Source organism: Amblyomma mixtum, chromosome 1 (assembly GCF_055824585.1).
Source record: "Amblyomma mixtum isolate Tamu chromosome 1, ASM5582458v1, whole genome shotgun sequence".
Lineage (NCBI taxonomy): Eukaryota > Metazoa > Arthropoda > Arachnida > Ixodida > Ixodidae > Amblyomma > Amblyomma mixtum.
Genome location: NC_143012.1, coordinates 179,867,003 through 179,887,447, shown reverse-complemented (window position 1 = coordinate 179,887,447; position 20,445 = coordinate 179,867,003). Strand labels below are relative to the sequence as shown.

General features: G+C 45.5%; 1 protein-coding gene across 5 annotated transcripts in view; it reads left to right on the top strand.

The window, feature by feature from the left end:
• Positions 1-20,445, top strand: part of LOC149370118 (uncharacterized) — a 144,602-nt gene that overhangs the window by 74,562 nt on the left and 49,595 nt on the right. For 4 of the 5 annotated variants that reach the window (XM_089560123.1, XM_089560115.1, XM_089560108.1 and 1 more), the window contains exons 16-19: positions 1,207-1,455; positions 4,820-4,906; positions 7,935-8,153; positions 10,890-11,051. In XM_089560123.1, the coding sequence (XP_089416249.1) occupies positions 1,207-1,455; positions 4,820-4,906; positions 7,935-8,153; positions 10,890-11,051 (717 nt within the window). The remainder of the gene's footprint in view (positions 1-1,206; positions 1,456-4,819; positions 4,907-7,934; positions 8,154-10,889; positions 11,052-20,445) is intronic. The other variant, XM_089560128.1, reaches the window with a different exon arrangement.

Below are 20,445 nucleotides of genomic sequence, written 5' to 3'. Positions count from 1 at the left end.
ATACGTGGCATGTATTTGTGGGTTCTCACATAGTGTCGCCCGAGCTGTGGGTAGTACATGCCAGTGCCCTTTCCTGGAAGGTTGCATGGAATTCCATGTGTAGAAGAAAAGAGCAATAATTTGTAAATTGATTCCAGTAAAAAAAAAAAAAATCGCATCGCATCACATCTTGCATCACATCAAAGACACTAGTGGTTGCTTTTCCAGTTAAGACAAACTTCCGGTGCTGTGCACCAAAATCCAAAACTATGGGAAAATTTGTTTGATTTGCTGCTAGTCAGCCGGGTTACGCACAAGGGCACTGTTCTTGTCACCTTTTATCTCCATTTGCCTCTGACTGCTGGTTTTGCGATTATTTCATTGTGTGTTTATTGCTTTGAGCTGGGCATGTGGGGAGTTATTTAGGACAGTTTTTTTTTTTTTTTTTAAAGCTTGACCTAGTGTTTCACTTCAGTTCATATCTAAACCATCTCGTTGTGAATAGGGGATATTCAAAATTCTGCAAGTGCGCTTTCCCACATAACTATGTTGCCCCAAACAAGATGGCCGACTTCGCTATAAAGGAACTACGTGGGCTGCAGGACAGGCGCTAAAGGTGTGGATAGAATGTAAGAAACGTATTTTGGAAGAATCAAACAAAAAACCAGTTCTTCTTGCTTTGTTTCAGCCGGAAACGCATGGTCAGCCATCTTGTTAGGGACAACATTGTTATGCGGGAAAGCGCGCTTGCGGAATTTTGAATATCCCCTATTGACGCAAAGCCAGGGACTCACCAGCAGAAAAGCTTGTTTGGTGCATGCAGTGTATCATATTGTGTGAGATGAATGGCAGTGATAGTACTATCTCTCTTGCCATGGCAAGAAAGAGGGCTATGATTGAAGTGTTTAAGAAAAAGCTCACTAGATTAAAGTAGAAATGCAAGGTACGAAAGCCTGACCTTGGGAGAGTTATGGAGCATGAACAAATGACGCTCCCTTCTCTCAGATCGAAAACTTGTTGAAAACATTCGTGGTTGCCTTTCTGGTGTGCAGATGGAGGCTGCAGCTATTATACGTTTAATAGTGCAGCGGGTGTGCCAGTATGTAGGCACATTAGAACCTTGAGGGGTTCGCTCTGGACTGTCTGAAAAAAAAATTGCCGTTGAAAAGTCCCCCCTTAATAACAGCTGTGCTGGCTGTATCTGACTCCTTTGTGTCGCTTTTGCAGTCAGCAGACAGAGAGGCACTCAACAGCCCCACAAGTGGCGCCGATGCCAAACGTGCCAGAGGGCAGCCATGTAGTAGTCCAAACCAGGCGAAGCTAGCAGCCAAGGCCAAGCCAGCAGGCAAAGCCAAGCCTGCTGACCAAGCCAAGCCAGCTGACCAAGCCAAGCCTGCTGACCAGGCCACTGGCAGCGCTGTCAAGAAGCCCAAGCGTGTGCCTTGCTTCAAGATCAACCTGGATTTCCCAGATGGGGTGAGTCACCAGAAGAGCTGTCACCAGTGCTTCCACTTCTGTGCCAACTGCGCCATTCTGCGCCATGCAAGCTTTGCTCTGCCATCCTGATAACAATAACCAAAACTGCATCAAAGTGCGCCGAAATGAATGGCTTCGACAGTGATGATGCTAATGTCGAACCTTCTGGATTGGTCATTGTGAACAGCTAAGCACTGCCAAGTCGCATGGGCAATGCAGAGCAGGATTATGCCTGGCGCCACCATTCACAGTGCAGCCCTTGCTGCAGAAACATCCTCAGGAAAAGAAATTGAAGTCTGTTGGACCCCTAAAAATAATCAAATTTAGTGGACTTTTGAATTGTACGAAAAGGAAGTAAAATCTGAAGAGCAAGGTGGGATTTTCTCATCGCTGGTCGTCAGAGTTTCAGTTAGGGTGGTTTCACTGTCGGGAAAACATGTTCACGCATCTACCTTGACATACGTTTGTGGGCAAAAGCAAGAGCCTCCCCCTCAACTTCCGAAGCTTGCCACTCTGCACGAAGGTGCCACCTGATGAAACACTTATGCTGTCAGGACCAGTGCAATGCGCTGGTCTTGCCACTACTGTACCTCGATATTGTCGGACCTCAGTCATCACTTTCCGGCACAGCTCAACTCTCCAAAGCTTGCTGCCATCCTCAAGGTGCCCCACTGCTGGCACCGAATAGTTAAATGAAGTATATGTTGCTCGAAGTGGGGTGTTCTCAAATTCATTGACATCTAGACTTCCCAGTTAGGCATACCTCCAGGTCTGCTTTTAGTCGAAGTTGTATACAGTGCAATCTTCTGTACAGTAACTTTGCCTCTGCATGAATTTTTAAAAAATTTCTTGTGGAGTCCAGCAGTTTTGTGAAACCTCGTTAATCCGACCCCCAATCAATTCAGAAATCTGGTTATTGCGGTCTGCTGACGTGGTCTTGGCCAATGCCCATCTCAAAAGTATTTGTCTCAAACAAATAACGTTTCTGGAATACAGTTGAATCCCACCACAACGAAATCGGCGGGGCGTGCGAAAAATTTCGCTGTCGCGGAATTTCGTTGTCGAGAAATTACAGACGAGTCGGCTGATCCCGGGCTGGCGTTGCATATGTCTCCTCGCCCAACGCCGCCTCTCCTCCTCCTCTTCTCTTCTCGCCCAACGCCGCCTCTCCTCCTCCTCTTCTCTTCTCGCCCAACGCCGCCTCTCCTCCTCCTCTTCTCTTCTCGCCCAATGCCGCCTCTCCTCCTCCTCTTCTCTTCTCGCCCAACGCCGCCTCTCCTCCTCCTCTTCTCCGTTCCTTCTTTCACCACCTCCTCTACATGCCTCCTCCCCCACATCGTTTCGAGAGCCATCGGGCCTCATCGCATCTGCACCGCTGCGTGCTACCATGGCGCTCTCGCGGGCTTGCTGCCGCCGGCCTGGCGTTGCATAAGTCAATGCTCACGCGCGCTCCAACGAAACGTCTTGATACTGCTACTCGGGGTTCAACAGACCCCTGCGATGACAAAACGCCGGCTGTAAGCCGCCCTAGGCTAATATCGCAGTTGACTGCGTCACCTTCTTGTGTTGGTGGTGGTGGAAACTTTTATTGTGTTGAGCTGAAGTGCCCGACGCAAGTGCCTTGCCGATGTTTTCTTTGCTCTTCAGTATCGTTGATAATGAACTCGGCGCGATGCCAAAATCTGCGGCAATAATCGACTTCTTCTTCCCGCTTTCTGCTTCGGCGATAATACGCGCTTTTTCTTCTAGCGAAAGAAATTTCCGCTTCTTCGCTGGCGGCGACATCCTAGGAATTCAGCAGAGCAGAGACGCGACGAGACCACGCTAAACGGTGCACACAGAAAGGAAGAAATGGTGAAGCGTAGTGGGCTTCTTCCTGCACTCTCGCGTTTTCCTTTTTTTTTTTTTTCTCCGACAGGACACGAAGCTCCGCCCACCGATGGCTCCGCCCACCGGTCCACACAGACTGCCTGAAACGCGCTCGGTGCCTAGCGGACGACGCGGCCACGGAGGACGCGGCCGAAGACGCTAGCAGATGGTGTGCGCTGGCGCATTTTACACGCGCTTTCGAGGAGCCCCTCTTCGCTTGGAGGCCGCGAACGCTTACCAGCCAACACCGCTAGCAAGTGATCAGGACGCGCTTTCGTGGTTGACAGGAAACCGCGAGCACCATGACAGCGAGCTACATCAATTGAAGAAGCCCAGCAAAGAGCCAATGAGCGGGGCGTGACGTCACTTCAAAAATCACGTGGGCATCTGGAGAAAAAAAAAAAAGCACACGAGGGTGTGCGCGAGGAGGATGTGCGATTGAGTGCGCGTACCCCCCCCCCCCCCCCCCAACAGTCTGCGATGCAAAAAAATTAACGGCGGGAACGGGAAAGTCGCTCTTCAGCACTCAACTTCTGAAGAAAGACAAGACGGAGGGGCCACTCACCCGCGAAAATTCGCAAAAAAAATTCGTAGAAGCGAACACGTGCTCGCAAAGTACTTCGTTTTTGAGGAAATTTTAATACATTAAGTCCTATGGGGGTTTCACGGGGAATGCAAATTACTTCGTTGTGGCGAAAATTTCGTTGAAGCGGCGTTCGTTGTACCGGGATTCAACTGTACTTGCTTCTCATGGTCTCTGTTTTACATTCTTCCTGCAGGATGCTATCGCAGTGCTTGCACAACCAAAAGCTTGAATTCTATGTATGCCACTATAGCTTCAGCGAATGGGGCATAGCTTGAATGCAGTCCTTTTTTTTTTCTTTTTTTCAATAGCCTCGTGTTAGAAATATACTTACTCTCACAAAATCGTCGGATCATGCCTTGATGCAGCAAACACCTTTCGAAGTGAATGATGCTAAACACTGGTGATTAGTGCAGCTGACCCTGTTCTTTTGTTGATGATAGACAAAATGAGACGCAGGTGGGCAGGCAAGCAGGCAGGCAGGAAGGCAGGCTGATGTACATGAAATTTCGACTCTCGCAGAAAAACCTATCAAAACATTTTGTCCTTCCACGAAAAAAAAGTGGGTTCGTTATGCAAGTAAATAAGGTGTCTCTCAAGTTTACCTGCTTCTAGATTGCTTCTAGTTTGCTTCGGACCAAACAACCACTATTTGCATGTAAGCCTACATTTTAAGTACTGGATCGTTGATCTCAAAGCATTATACATGCCCACTTGAGGGCAGATAATTCTCTACCGGTGTTTGGCCGTACTGTTTGCAACGCTGCAATGTTTAGTGTTGTCAAAAGGCTGACTTCGGCTAAAGTTCTTTGTGGAAAACTGTGTCAGACAGTGCCTGTATGCTCTTTCTGCAAGGTGTTTGACTGTGGCTCTGCGAACACTCGTGGCTTATTGTTTTTTTGCGTTGTGCAGACCCCGCTGGTGTGCTCTGCCTGCAAGGAGTCCTTTACAAGCAAGGATGCCGTCACCGAGCACCTTCTCGAGGCCCACTACAATCTGGTGAGCTTCACTGGTGCCATTGGCTGACGAATGAAGCCTGCACCAGCAGTGCACTAAACAACTCTTGATGCGTTGGTTGCGGCACTTTGTCTAGCATCAGTGTATCACCAACGTGCTTGGTTTGTGGCTGTGTTAACATTCATGATTTAAAGGGTGAAGAATGTCTTTGACCAACAATTTTTATTACTTAAGTCGCAGTGATGAAAAGTTCGGGGGAATATGAATTTTAGTGTGCTGATTCCAAATATGTCATTTAATTTCATCTAAAGCAAGATTTTATTCCGTTATGTACCCAAGGTATGTGATATTTTTCTGACAAACATTCAAGAACTGTGTTGCAGTGAACTAGCTAAATTGCATTCCTCTGGCTTTTCCTGATATCAGGGAATTGCAATAAGGGCAAAATTATCACTCTCCCTTTCATGGAACTGGAGTTCTGCCCCGCCGCGGTGGCTCAGTAGTTATGGTGCTCGGCTGCTGATCGAAAGACGCAGGTTCGATCCCGGCCGCGGCGGCTGAATTTCGATGGAGGCGAAATTCTAGAGGCCCGTGTACTGTGCGGTATCAGTGCACGTTCAAGTACCCCAGGTGGTCGAAATTTCCAGAGCCCTTCACTACGGCGTCCCTCATAGCCTAAGTTGCTTCGGGATGTTAAACCCCAATAAACCAAACCAATAAACCAGACCAGAACTGGAGTTCTAGGACTTTGAATTTGCCACTCCGGAAATAAAAAAAAAAAGCCTCCCCAGATAAAGTCTTTGTTACTTTTATAATTTATATTCTCCTTTAGTAGCATTTCATACACTTGCTGCAGATACCAAGCATACAGTTAGTGATTGAATCGAGTGTATGGAAGCTGAGAAAAGCTAGTGAGGCACTGAAAAAGCATTAACATAAAATAGCAGTGAGCGGTGTACATGCTGGTAAACCACTCCTGTATCAGCAAAAGGGCTTTATTGCATCAATGAGAGCTTCGGAAGACGCTAGGCAGCTACAGTTCTCACCTTTTTCTCTGTCAGAACGCAGTCCTTCAATGGATTTTGGTGATTAACATCTCCGTGTGTGTCCGTTTGTCTATGCAACTCGCAAATTCATGGTTGCGGCCATTGTTGTAAACTTGAGACCTTTTTGGCAGGTCCTTTCATGAGTTTGGTTGTTGTAAGCGCTGGCGATGAAAGCTGCAACAATCCCTTTGCTATGCTCCCGACGACTGAAGGCATGCTGACATGTCGGTTTGTGGCCCACCAAGCTATTGCGTGTTGTTACCACTGCCGTAGATTTCTTTCACCCATTTCATATCATTTCCGCTTCCAGCGAATTTATTGATGATGGGGGCCCCCTGCCCGAACTTAACTTTTCAAAAAGGAGGATGAATTTTTCAAAATGGCAGCACATATACCTGACTGAGAGTGACAGGAAGCTGAACTAACCAGTAAAAAGTTGTGGTTTATGGCATTTATTACTATAATTGGGGGGGGGGGTTTAACATCCTGAAGCAACTCAGTCTATGAGGGACGCCGTAGTGAAGGGCTCCGGGGTTCTTTAAAGGGATACTGAAGCAAAATCTGAAAATTGAACAAAAACGCTGAAAATAGATTCTTGGAATGTGATTACACCGAAATCTAGTCGTCACTGCGCATATTTCTCAGCGGATGGTTTTATTTTCGATGTTTTATGAGCGCGCGCCAAGCCCTCCCGGCCAGCGCGAGGTGAAGAGTGTGACATCATGGCACCCTCCTGCGGCGACAAATATGGCGGCGCCCTTCGATGCATGAAACCTCGCTTCGGACTGGTTGCGTCGTTGTTACTGGCTTCTTCAGCGCGTTCACTGGCCATAAATGGGCCACCGGTCTTTCGCTTCGTCTCCTGTCGCCCCTGAGAAAACTTACGAGTAATAAATTTGCTTTATTTTTTATTTAGAGTGACGATTCTGCCTCCTTTAGGCTAAGAGGGGTGTCGGTTTGTTGACAACAATGCTTCCCCTCCTAACCACTAAATGGCGCCACTAGTCTGAACATCGTCGCGCTTCTGTTTTAAAAGTGAGAATGTTAGAAATGGCGTAAGCTCCGGAAAAAGTAGCTGCATTTAGCGGACGTAAGCGTGCATACGGTTATGGTATGTAGACAGCATCGATTAACATTTTGACATATCTGTGTACGCCGTGAGCACACGACAGACATGAAAAAGCCGCGAGTAGCGATGGCAATCGTGCTTCTGCGGGAACGGTGGGCGCGCGGGTGTAATGACGTCAGGTCCCAGCTTCTACAGGCGTCCACCAGGTGCAACGATACGGCAATAAATCGCGAAAAAAAGCGTGTTATCCGCCTTTTTCGCTAAAATGCTTGTCATATTTATCAATTTTAGCTGTCAAGCTCTTGTTTACATGCAAAAAATCAGTTTCAAAAGTTTGGTTCAGTATCCCTTTAACGTGCACTGACATCGCACAGCACACGGGCCTCTAGAATTTCGCCTCCATAGAAATTCAGCCGCCGTGGCCGGGATCGAACCCGCGTCTTTCGGGTCAGCAGCCGAGTGCTGTAACCACTGAGCCACCACGGTGGGGCGTTTATTTACCAACAAAGGGTGCCACAATATTATTTACTATGGAGCGCTGTTTAGTATCACCTTTGACAGAGATATCTTCTTAAAATACGGTGGCCTTGCCGTTCGAGTAGGGCCCAACCGAACCTGAGAGCCTGTGCTTGCCTTTTACTTTTAAAGTTGATGCACATGGCAGCTTCGTGCAGGCTGGCAATCAGCTCTTGTTTGTCTTCCTTTTTCTTCTACTTCTTTTTTCTCTGGCTCCCCCCCCTCCCCTCCTCCCCCCTCCCTTCCTCCCTCTCTGTCTGTCTGTCTGTCTCTCTCTCGTTTTGCCTTGTGGGTTGCTTTTCATTAGGATCTTCAGTGAAGACCCGCCAAATCATTACACTAGACATAGCGGTGCAAGAACACTGTTGGGTACAGTAAGAGGTATTGCGCGTGCGTCCCTGATGGCAATGCTGAACGTGCGATGTTTTCTTTTTCGCAGGCGAGGGTGAATGATGAGCGCCCCTTGAGCCCGGAAGAGATGCGATCGGCCCTGCGGCAGGCCAGTTTGGGGCTGAGCCGCTTCACTTGCCGTGAGCCGGTGTGCGGGGCATCATTTGCCTTCTACATGTCCTACTACAAGCACATCCAGCGCTGTGGGCCACTTGCCAGCGTGTTCCCCAAGGAGAGTGACAAGGAGCCTGAGGAGAAACCTGACAAGGTAGGGGCACCTGAACATCGGAACTGAATTTTTTTTTTTTTTTTGAGTGATGACTGCAGTTGGTGAGGATGAACTATTAAAATGCAATGTACAGTGGAACCTCGATTATACGACTTTGAGGGGACCATGCAAAACCGTCATATAATCCGGGTGTCATATAATTGAAAAACGAAGAACATCAGCAGTAGCGTTCAGTCTTAAAATTGCGTCATATAACCGAAGGGTTTAATACATTTTCTCTATGGGAGTTTTGCCGGGACCAAACCGATTCGCCATAAAATGTGCAGGGGACGTGTAATCAAGGTTCCGCTGTATTTGAAAGTATCGAAACTTGAGAGCTCGCAGGAATTGCAGCTGGTGCTGGAGTCAGTGATGCACACCTACACCCACCTGCCGCTCACTTCAATTCTCCAATATGTCGGACCATGTGTTCCAACACGTTCGGACCAGGTTCATGAACTTTTGTGACTGTCCAGTTATTCAGACCATTTTCCGGGTCCCACCGAATCCGAAAAATCACTCGGCAACTGTACTGCAAATCTCACATTGATTTTTTTTCCTCATTTACAACTTTTCAAAAACTCCTGCCAGAGTGGCTATATTTTTCTTATCAAAATATTTCTCTGCTAAAAGCTCCAGTTATGCCAAACATTTCAAAATAAAATGCTTAATTTACTTGCTCACTCATAGTAAAGGCATCTCGTAGTTACGAACTTGCGCTGGATTAATGTTGCCAGAACTCTACTGAGGCACTCTATTTATGGCAGCTGCTGATAACTGTCATCATCAGTCTCGCACCAGAGCTTGGGTATGGGACTGTCAGCTATAGGACAGCAAGCCTTGTGACTTCTGCCGTGTTTTTTTTTTTATATTAAAGGGACAGAACACTGAAAACTTAAAGGACCCAATTTTTTTCGGCACAGTGGTCCGGGACCTGCCAACCTGAACTAGTCGGGCACTCCCTCCAGCGGCCTCACACCTTTGATTTGAGACTAGCTGCGCACAGTGGATGATTAACCACTAGCAGCAATTTTAAAGGTTGGAATACTAGGCTGGCTTGCCTGGCCGGTCGCATGGCATCCGTCGCCAGCCGCCTCGCCTCTACGTCTGCGCCCCTATCACGTAGAGACAGCAGACAGTGCAGTTGATATGTTCTCTGCGCGCTTGCAAGCCCAGTTTCACTGATCTTTGTCCGAAGCCTGCTTGACCTCAAAAACTGAGCCTCGAACCGAAATTCAAGTGAAAAACCAAAGTGCTTGCGCTCTTAATTTACATTTGGCCTAACGAGGCTAAATTGTCCATCATTTTTTTTTTTCCTTTGCACATGGAGCTCCACGAATCACGGCAGGAGTAGGCACAGGCATGAGGTGCATAGTAAATTTGGCTCTACCGTGCAGGTTGACCTCCCACGCCCATTTTTGCAAAAGTTCAGCATTTTCCAAGGCCTGTGGAACTCTATGAATCATGGTGGGAACAGGCACCGGCGCAAGGCGCATACCGTAGATACACTCGTAATGAGCGCAGTTTTTTGTCCAAAAAAATTTTCTAAAAATTTGGAGAGGGGGATGTGTGTTCATTACACAGGGTATAATGTTCCAAAAAAACTTGGAAGTGGTACGTACGTGGCAGAAAGCAGGTTGTGGAATGAGTACTTCATCTGTTGTGGCTTACCTTTTAAAAAGAAATAAAACGCACTCCTGAGCATGGTTGCTATGCTCGAGAACATGGTGAATAAATTTTATCTTAAACTCGCGCAAACAACTCCCATAGCGGCTCATAATTCAATCAGAAGAGAGCACAACTAGAATTCCCCCTAACACAACCACGGCCGCTTGATTTCTTGTCGGAAATCCGGCGCCCGTGGCACAACTTGCAGCACAAAGCACAGCCGTATTAACTTGCTACAATCCTTAGTATAGCAGATTGAATAACTAAACACTTTGCGAACAGGTGTGTTTTCTGTTGGTTCTCGGATTCCTCACAGAACATTCTTATTGACTATTCGTGCCATAGGATAAGTATAGTAGACTTGACATTTGATATATTATATTATATTGTATTATATTAATTATATAATATTATGTTATAAACTAAGCTATAATATAACATAACATAATTATGTTATGTTGTATTATATTATATTATTGCTTACTTTTTCGGCATTGAGAAAACAGGCGCCCTTTTATTTCTATTTTTTTTCCCCTCCTGGCATTCACTAGCTTATCAGCAGGCTGCATGCCAAAATGAAGAATGTGTTCATTATGTGAGGACAAAAAGAAAAAAAGAAATCCGTTTTTTTGACAGCCAAAGTAAGGGGTGGTTCATTATGCAAGCGCATTCATTAAGCGAAAAAATACAGTAATGCTTGCGGCCTGACCGAGCTTACCCAGACCCCGGTTCGTTTAAACTTGGCATGGATGTAATGTTTGCTCCGTTGTTAGATGGTAAGCATGGTAGACTACGCTTGCAGCAATGCTTGTCATTTCTGTACAGGAGTGTCAAGCTTCCCTAAACTTTACTGTTCTTACCGATGGTATAAAGGGACTCGCGTGCCAGAGAAAGGACAGCCACTGTAATAGTGTGCACATATGTGCATAGATCAGTTGTCATGTTTGGTTACCTGGAAGGACTTGCTTGCCTGCCACAGAGTTTTGCCGTGACGATTGTGAGCAACTCTGCTCTTTTTGCGAAGGTGACGCGGGCAGTACCTCACACATCTGTGCGCTGTTTGTGCAGCCTGCAGATGAACCAGGGGATGGAAAGAAGAGACCGGTGACTCCCGCCAGGAGTACCACTGCCAAGCGGAGCAAAGTCGGACAGAGTGGTTCAGGCGCAAACCGCCGTAGGGAACCCAAGCGGACGCCATTCTACAAGATCAACTTGGACTACCCAGACGGGGTGGGTCGCACGACACGGTCGTCGCTCTTTGCTGCGAGACAGCTCAACTCGCTTGCTCGTAGCTAAGTGGCACACCTCCTCGCCCATTTTGTTTATTGCGCGTCGGGGAAGGTCGGACTAAATGCTTCTGAGAAGGCGGGAGCTTTTTTGGGGAGCCTGTGAGGCACAGGATTGAGTGTAGAGAGTTGCAGCAGGTTTGAAGTACAGTTCTCGAACGGTGCACGGTATGAGCACATCACCACTGCTGCGTATGGGTAGGACCATCTCAGTGTTGCGAGCTTGCACTTTGGTGCTGCCCCATGCACTCTAAACAGAAAGGAGTGAGAAGGGAGTAAAGCTGTCCTGTGGGGCACACCCTTTTTTCAAGGGTGTGCACTCGAGGACAGCATACTACAATTTTACTCCCATATAGGTGTATTCATATTTGGAGTGTACCGTGCTTGTTTACAAAGACAGGACTCACAACTGGCTGTAACTTTCCAATGTGACGGGTTCCATTGAGTCATGTAGGTATTTATGTTCGCAAGTAAAGACCAGATAGGAACCGCTGGTGTGCTGCTTGACCTGCCATTGCTTTTATAGTTCCTTTTTTGTGCTGTGCCTTGATGGACAAGGTTTTTATTTGCACATGATGTGTTGCATGCAGTACTGCTCCATTACCAGAGGTCATTTTGAGACATCTTTTCATTCTTATTTGTTTTTCTTTTCATGCCTGTCATTAGCTTCCTTGCTTTACCTGTGTGTTCAAGTAATCAACATGCAATGGTTTTACAATAAAAACATATTTTTAAATAATAAACTGAATCATTCTTGCTCACAGATTGAGGTGAGCGTACAGTCAGCAAAGTAGAGAGCGGGGCAACTTAATGTACTTACATGACGAGGTATAGCACCATTAAACGGGTAAATGCATACACAAAGTTTCGGGGTGTCGATATTTTTGTCTTGAAAGAGGCCTATGCACCTAGTAATCATGAAAACGAGCTCCAAATACTTGTGTGCTCCATTAACAAGCTATTAAAAGCAATTTCAAACGAGCAGTTTTAGTCTCGGTTGGCACCAGGGCTGAAGTGCACCATGACATCACAGTCGATTGGCCAACATGGATTACCACAGTCATTATGACGTTGGCATGGCTGACAAGAACTGGGCGTTCCTGTAATCAACCATTGGGTTCGGTGACGTCACTATAATTGGAGCAAGTGTACCTTGATGTCACTCGACGCGGGTGAAGGTACTGAGCGGCTCTTCGGACAACATTCAGCATCATGTTAAATTATGTTCCACTCAACGCCTGCGACTGAAACTTGCTAGAAGGCATCTTATTATGACCATGAAACAAATAATATCATTTGTTTGCATTTGAAATTGCTTGTCTGTACCTCTTAAATTGCCACTGGTATCAAAAGTCTTAAGTGCCTGCCATCTTAGGGTCTAGCATAAACATGGCTATTCACAGCAGCAGTCATTTGCGATCACTTGTGACAAACACTTTGTGCACACTTTTCAATATTCATGGAGTAAAAACGTATTGGCATCCACCCAAGCGCGGCCATATGGCCACCAAAGAAAGTTATACAGCTTCCACTGAAACTTTGTATTGAAGAAAAATTTGTCCTGGTCCAGGGTTAGAACTTGTTTTTCACCCGCAAAGTTGACCTTCGCGTTACAATCGGGGTCGCGTTGCATTTGGAGAAATAGCTTATGGGCTTTAACGTCCCACAGCGACTCTGGCTATGAGGGATGCCGTAGTGGAGGGCTCCGGGTAATTTTGACTGCCTGGGCTCCTTTGACGGGCACTGACATCGCACAGTACATGGGACTCTAGCATTCCGCCTCCATCGAAATGCAACTACCACGGCCGGGATTGAACCCACGTCTTTCAGGTCGTAAGCTGAGCACCATAGCCACAGTGGCTTTTGGTTCGTTAATTGACACGACTGACAGCTAATATAAAATAACACGATTGCTAGGGAATGGTCATTAATTCGGACTTCAAGGGACTGAAACAAATGTCCGAAACATATTAAAGTCAAGTTAAATGGTCAGGGTAAACCCCATCCTTCCCGTGTATTTTATGAGGTGTTCGGGTACATTTTTCTCAACAACTAGTACAGATAGTGGCTACCTGGTTATATCATTTTTATTGGCTGCTTGCCCTCTTTCTACTGCAGCGACGAAGCTCAGCCAGAGGAGTTGTTGGGTAAGGAGAAAAGGCAACGAGGAGTGCCACATGTAGACCTTCCTTGACATAGTGCATACTGAATAGGGACTGCTCTTGTGTTTGTGCCAGTGTGCTGGAAGTACACTAGGATCCACTGAACATGTTGGTGGTCACACACCACTGGGCTGTTGAAGGGTCCAGTTTGCTCGGCAGGGTGTCGCCATGCTATGCACACATGCGCATTACCATCTGCATGATGACACGATGAGCTTTGGAGGAGTTCGCCGATGGATCTGCAGTTAGAAGTGTTGTGTTTCTGATCACAATGGCTGCTTAGCTTCGTAACTAGGCACTTAGGAAAGAGGTCTTCCTTATTGTTCTGTTTTGCAGCATTTCGTTCCTTGCTGAGTAAGCACATGCTTTGCCTGAAACTACAGGTGCTGGCATTGCAGCTGATGCAGGGAAGAAGATTTTGAAGGCTAGCTTAGTGTAAGCAGTGAAGTGAGTGTGAAGCACTGGATCAGCAAATTTAATTGAATGTTTTGCATTAGCAAACAAACAGCTTCATGTGAATGAATAAGCTCATTAGCGAGTTAACAGAAACTGCCAGTTGTGGCTGCCAGCTTCAGACTGGATTTAACTCGGAGGCGAATGGATGCATTAGTATGCAGGGTAATATTTTTACAGAAATTCATTCTTTGACAAGCAAAGTAAAGGGTGTGCTCACTAGGTGAACAGATTTGTTAGTATTGTTAAAGAGATGTAAGATAAACCTGGTGGAAATTTTTAATTAATGGAAATTGACTCTATAAATAAAGTTTAATGTGAGACGTTGCATAAATTCAAACTACAGTTACTACTACCGTTCCATACAGGACAAAGACAGACTAAAGAAAATACACCATATTAGCAGCGAATGGTGCATGCTATTAGCAGTGCATTCTTAGAGCTTGCTTGTCTTCCATGTCTGGATTGAGCAACAGAGTTGCCCTTTACAACCGCGGTGGAATATGAAATGAAAGGGCTGGTAACACTCTCAACTGCCGAGAACGAGACACCAACTAATCACAGTATCAATTTTTGCAAAAGGATGAAACCTTTCCTTGTGTTGCTTTTTTGTTTTGTTTGTTTGGTCATCCTGGGGTTTAGGCATCGGTGCAATCGACAGGCCCTGCTTGAAACATTGCAATGCCATCTTTGGCTCTTAGTGTAATTTGTTAGTCTTCTCGCCAGCCATATTTCATTAATGTCTAAAGGTTTTGGCACTGACCTCAGCTTAGTCGTAAGTGAAAACAGAGGAACAGGTCAATTGAAAGACTCAGGATTCACGGAGGTCGAAGTCCTTCTCTTCACCAACCCTCTGTGGCTGGGGTAACACAAGGCGTGAGCCCACTGAGTTTACTGAAATGCTTTAAAAACCTCATAGAACAAAGCAGAGAAAGTACAGTTGGAGACATCACAACTTGTGTCGTGTCAAACAGATATGCATATCCTGTGGCAATAATGTTTGGCTCACAAGTATGTCATTAGCCAGATGCTATTACAGTCACTGCCACGTATGTCAAGTAGTCATAGCAGTCTACATTGGTACTCTAGGGCATCAAAAGTTATACTAACTGTTTCGTCAATCTCTGCCTAATCGCACGTTTGTTTGGGCTCAAATTTTGCACAGAGGTTGCATTTGATGGTCAGTTTTGTTTTAGGTGATGTACTTGCCTGATTCGGCCAGAAATATTCTGAAAGACCCATCATCTGTGACGACAGCGAACCAAAACCGAAAGGCTTCGCAGCACTGGTACCCGTGGCGCCATCTCACACCCACCGGAGACAAGAGCCCTTCTTTGAACCAACCACGCAGCTCCTCCACCCCCCTCCTCGGTGTGGGGAAAGAGCTCATTTTTTTCAGTGGTTGTGAGATGGCGCCACTTGTACCACTCCTGCAAAACCTTTCGGTTTTGGTTCGCCGTTGCTGCAGACGGTAGGGATTTCCGAATAATTCTGACCGAACCAGGCAAGCACCCCACCTGATTGTAGTATAAAACAAAACTGACCATCAAATGCAACCTCTGTGCGAAATATGAGCCTGAACGAACATGTGGTTAGGCCAAGATAACTTTTTGTTATTTTCTCTGATTGATGCAACAGTCAGTATGAACAGTTTTGTGTAAATGAAATATATATTTGGTGATGAATACTCAGCATAGTACCAATAGTTTTCCATCTTTACGCCTAGCACTTGAACATAGTCTGGATGACAAGGTTAGAATACTGTGTGGAAATGTAAGATTCTTGTTTCACCGAACCATGCCGAGATCCTTTAATGTCAGCCAAGTAAAGACAAACACCTTAAAAGTCAGGGCTAAGATGTCACCATTGAGCACTTGATGGCAGTCGTCAGCTGTGGCCCGTGAAGGAAGAAGCGGCAAATAGGAAAGAGGAAGACGAAGGTTGCTTACTGAGGGCACATTCTTCAGGGGCATCCCACCAGATCACTGTGCATGTCTTTTGAGCAAGCACTGCTGTTAATTTGACAATTACCTTTTGTCAGCCTCATCAAACAGTTACAAAACATGTGGGTGACATTCTTCATAGACAAAACATGCCCTGAAAAAATTGTCTTTGCCAGTTACCAGGTTGTGGGCGAACAGCCTATTGAACTTCCCCGTGAAGTGAGCTCTCCAGAACTTGTGAGCACTGTCTTAGCAGAGGCTTTGGAAGACGCAGAAAAACTTTCGCTAGTACTCCGGCGAGGTTACGCGAAGGCAAACTTGCGTCATGACCTCTTTGCTGAACTAGTTCTGGGGCCAATGCATTTCCTCCTCTCCAGGGAAGAGACCTCAGCCGAGGAGGTAAGCTCTGTACTGCAAGATTTGGAGCTTTTTGCGAGAGCAAGTCCTTAACAGTGTGGCCAACTTTGGGCTTACCTTGTTGCCCGGAGCCCTTGTTGCTACCCCGCAGGTACCAAAAGTGAAATGGTGATTGTGGTTTCATGATCGCAGGACTAAAGCCTTCTGATATATACCAAACATATTTTTGTCATATGTTCCAGGTCATTTTCATGTCACAAATATTCTGCTAAAAAGTTATAAATGCTTTGTTTAGTGTATACCCATCATACTTTAGTGAGCAGTGGGGTAGTTGTCCTAGATGGAAATCGTGTAAATTGAACGTTTCTTGAATGACGTCAGTGACAGGCGGGCTAGTTGGCACAACTGAATTTGGTACGTCAGCACAAAATGGTTCTCATTGAGAGAGAAAAATGGGTTCAGGACTGTTCAGCATGCATTGTCTACTAATTTGTTTTGCTTCTTGGCAAGTGCCATTTCATTAGCTGCAGGGCGAGCGTTTCAGTTTGTATGGCAATTACCTCTTCAAAAAAGGTTAAATGCAAGCATGCAGCATGTAGCAAGGTGCAAGCTGATGGATTGAAAATTGGCTCGGTCATATCGAAGGCACCGCGATGAGACTTTGCAGCACTGATCGGAGGGATGCACATGAAAACTATAGCTTGGTTGTACCCATGAAACTGGAGACACTAGGTTGAGTTGTTCAACATTTTGGGATGTGAACTGATAGTAACAGCCCTACGGTGCGGTGTTTCTTAAAATGATAGTTTGGGTACCCGCCTGTACAAGTACTGAGGCCACCAGTGATTCCAACTTCTAAGGATTTCATTTACTTACAGGTAGAGGAACTGCAGGCAACATTGCTCCTTTTTCATTAAGATAATATTGTAGATCTACAAGAAACTTCCTCTAATTTGATTTTTCATTTCATTTAATTTTTCTCAAGGGTCTTAGCAGGGGACCATACGTTCCTACAGGCCACATTTTTCATGCTTGGAGTGTGAGAAACGTCCCCTGTCGATATCTGCTGATGGAGAGGCATGCACCTGTGTCTTCCTCGGTAGCAATGAAGTCACCCTGAAGCTGCTGCTGGGGTGCTGCACATGCAAAAGTTGCAGTCAGGATAGATGATGCCGTAGCAGGATAAAAACAGGAGTGCAGTGAACCATTCACTTAATATCATTCTTTTATTCTTGATGAATATGCAAAAACAAAAGAGAGCACTTGATACATGCACGTGCAGTGCGGAGGAAATTCCCATGGCATTCGGTTTTTCTTGAAGGGGGTTATGTGTTGACTGATGCACAGAAGGCTTGTATTGAGATGAAACATCAATAGCTGGTCAGCTGCGAAATGCTCATTACAGTGCGTAGTCGTAGGGTCGATGTCACGCGTGGTCGCTCATCCATCCATGCTGCACTGTTGGGAGTGTGGCATTGGTTGTGTTCGAGTAATCAGCTGCAGTAAGCAGTCAACGTGTGACAGCCTTGCAAGGGAACAGCAGTTCACAATTGGTAGCGAGGTGCTGGAAGTAGTAAGAGAATATGTCTGCTTAGGGCAGGTAGTGACCCCTGGTCCAGATCACGAGAGGGAAATAACTTGAAGGATACGAATGGGGCGGTGCACATATGGCAGGTTCTCTCAGATCATAAATGGCTCTTTGCCATTATCCCTCAAGAGAAAAGTATTCAACATGTGTATCTTACCGGTACTCACCTATGGGGCAGAAACGTGGAGGCTAGCTAGCTATGCGTTGTATGCCAGGAATACTGATTCTTATTCCAGAGAGCCGTGTACTGTGCGATGTCAGTGCAAGTTAAAGAACGCCAGGTGGTCGAAATTTCCGGAGCCCTTCACTATGGCGTTCCTCATAGCCGAGCTGCTTTGTGACGTTCAACGCCCATAAAACCAAACTTCTGCTAAAACAGAATTTTAAAAACTGAAATCAGTGCACTTTTATTGGTTATTTTCAGGCAAAGCCGCAAAGTCAACTCCTGTTTATGGTTCATATGCGATGTTGATTATGTGGTTGATTATGCAGTTTAGTGGGGCAGCTTTACAGGTTGCATGATGTGAGGAAGGGCTCATGGGGTGTGGCAGTACAGCATGTGCAAACACGTCGATACTGATGCCGACATCACAGTCGCACAGAATGGCACCCATGGAGAAGGTGCTGTAAAAAGAATAGCAAGCAACTTGGTGGCAAAAAAGGAGAGTGGGGGATGGCATAGCAATGTCACATGGCCATCTTCTGCAGCTACCACTGATGCATCACATGGCCCACTCTTGCATCCTTTTGGCATGCACCACTGCAGTGGCGTAGCCAGAAATATTTTTCAGTGGGTGTTATACGCCACCAGTAAAAAAAAATAAAAAGAAAGAGACCCTGTGCCCAACATTACCTTAGTCATTTTTCTGCTTCGGTAGAGCCAAACAGTTAGTTGTTCCATTCACTGTAATATCTACATCAAAATACAAGTGCACGCAGAACTCCGAAGGCTTGATTCGTAAAGAAAATTTTTTTTTCTCACAAAAAAAAAAAACACTCGTACAAAAAACGTGGCTGTTTACAATATTTTCAGATTATATACAACAATGCAAAAGCTTCTGCTCTACAACAGAGTCCATTACCTTTTTTTTCGTAAAGATATTTTTCAGCATCAACTTGGTCATTTCTTTGAGCTCGTTTCTAAAACACTAACATAAGAACCCACACGCACACAGTACGTGCAAGATTAAAACTATTTTTAAAAACTGCAATGAAATAGCGCTGTAGAAGTTAAAATCAACAGAATGAAGCTTTTAGCGAGGGGACTGTGAGTCTTATTGGGATCTCGGTGCTGAGCGATGGGACAAAAGCATTTTTAGACAGCTTAGGGGCTGATCCGGAGGCGTTGTTGCTAGCTCTCTACGTCCCAGTGCTTAGGTACGCTTAATGCAAGCATTTGGAGGGAGTTTACACTGACATCCACACTTTCAGTTCAGCACTTGCAAACGGAGACACGACGATAACTTCAGCCTAGTGGCGCCATCTGGTATTTAGAACAGGAACGATTTTTGTCAACAAACTGACACTCATATTTTCGTGTTTACATTTTAATATATCAATGCAGTGTATAAATAGCATGAAAAAAAAAAGGTCGAAAGGAGGGGGGAGATGCAGCACTCAGAAAATTTCATGGCGTGTGGTAGGAGGGGGGGGGGGGGGGGGGGGCGTGTTCTGATACCTACCTGCCGCAGTGGTTCAATGGTTAAGGCGCTCGTCTACTGAGCTGGGGTACCCGCGTTCGAACCTGACCGCAGCGGCTGCATTTCGATGGAGGCGGAATGCAAAAGGTTCCCGTGTGCTGTGGGATGTCAGTGCAGGTGGTCGAAATTATTCGTCCACTGCAGCACCTTTTTCTCTCTTTCTTCTTTCACTCCCGCCTTCCTCCCTTCCCTTATGGAGCGGAAGCAGAGATATGTGAGACAGATAGTGTGCCATTTCCTTTCCTCAAAAACCAATTTACCAATTTTTAATTCTGACACCGAAACAGCGCCCTTGGCTATGCTCCCGTACCATTGTCATCACAAGTTGAGTAAAATCTTAACTTTTAAGCTATGCTACTGAGAAAAAAGAAATGAAAACGCGAACACAGTACTAAAACAGTGAAGCGCTAACTAACAACTGAAATTTTTATTTCAAAGGAACCCTGCTAGCGGTGTGGGGCACCACTCTGGTTTGCAGAGTGGTGGGAAAGAGTGAACAAACAAATAGAAGTGGAAGAAAGATGATATGGAATCAACCGAAACAAGAGGTGTTCGTACATAACAAGTTAAGAGTTAAAAAAATGTGTCCCAAACCATTTCATTCCGTAAGGCTTAATATAACTTCCCAAGCTCTAGCGCCTCATAATTTGTTTCAGAAATGTAGTTTAGTGTCCCTTTATTAAAACTGTTGACACTTCACACGACTTCTTGTGCACAGGCAGCCCTGGCATGAGGCAGTTTTATTAGGACGTGATAGTAATTTTACTATTCCGATCTTTTTATTAAATTTCAAATTCACATTTTATTCATTTTATTATATGTAGGCATAAATACATCAGAATAAATTTTGAATGATGCGATATTAATGAATAAATTGTAAATGCGACTCAATTATTTTAGCATACTAGTTGTAGGCAGGCAAGCTACAGTAAGCATTTTGGCATAGTGTAGTGAAATTTTATGGGCTCCATTTTTTAGTGTCTTAAAGATAAAATTAATTTAACACTAATGGAGCATACATGCAGACTGGGCAAGCTACTGAAGAGTATGCTTCCACCTTGAAAGGGCTCAAGGGGAATACTATACTTAGCTTGACTAAGAGTTACTGTCTCAAAACTGCAAATCAGTCATTTTT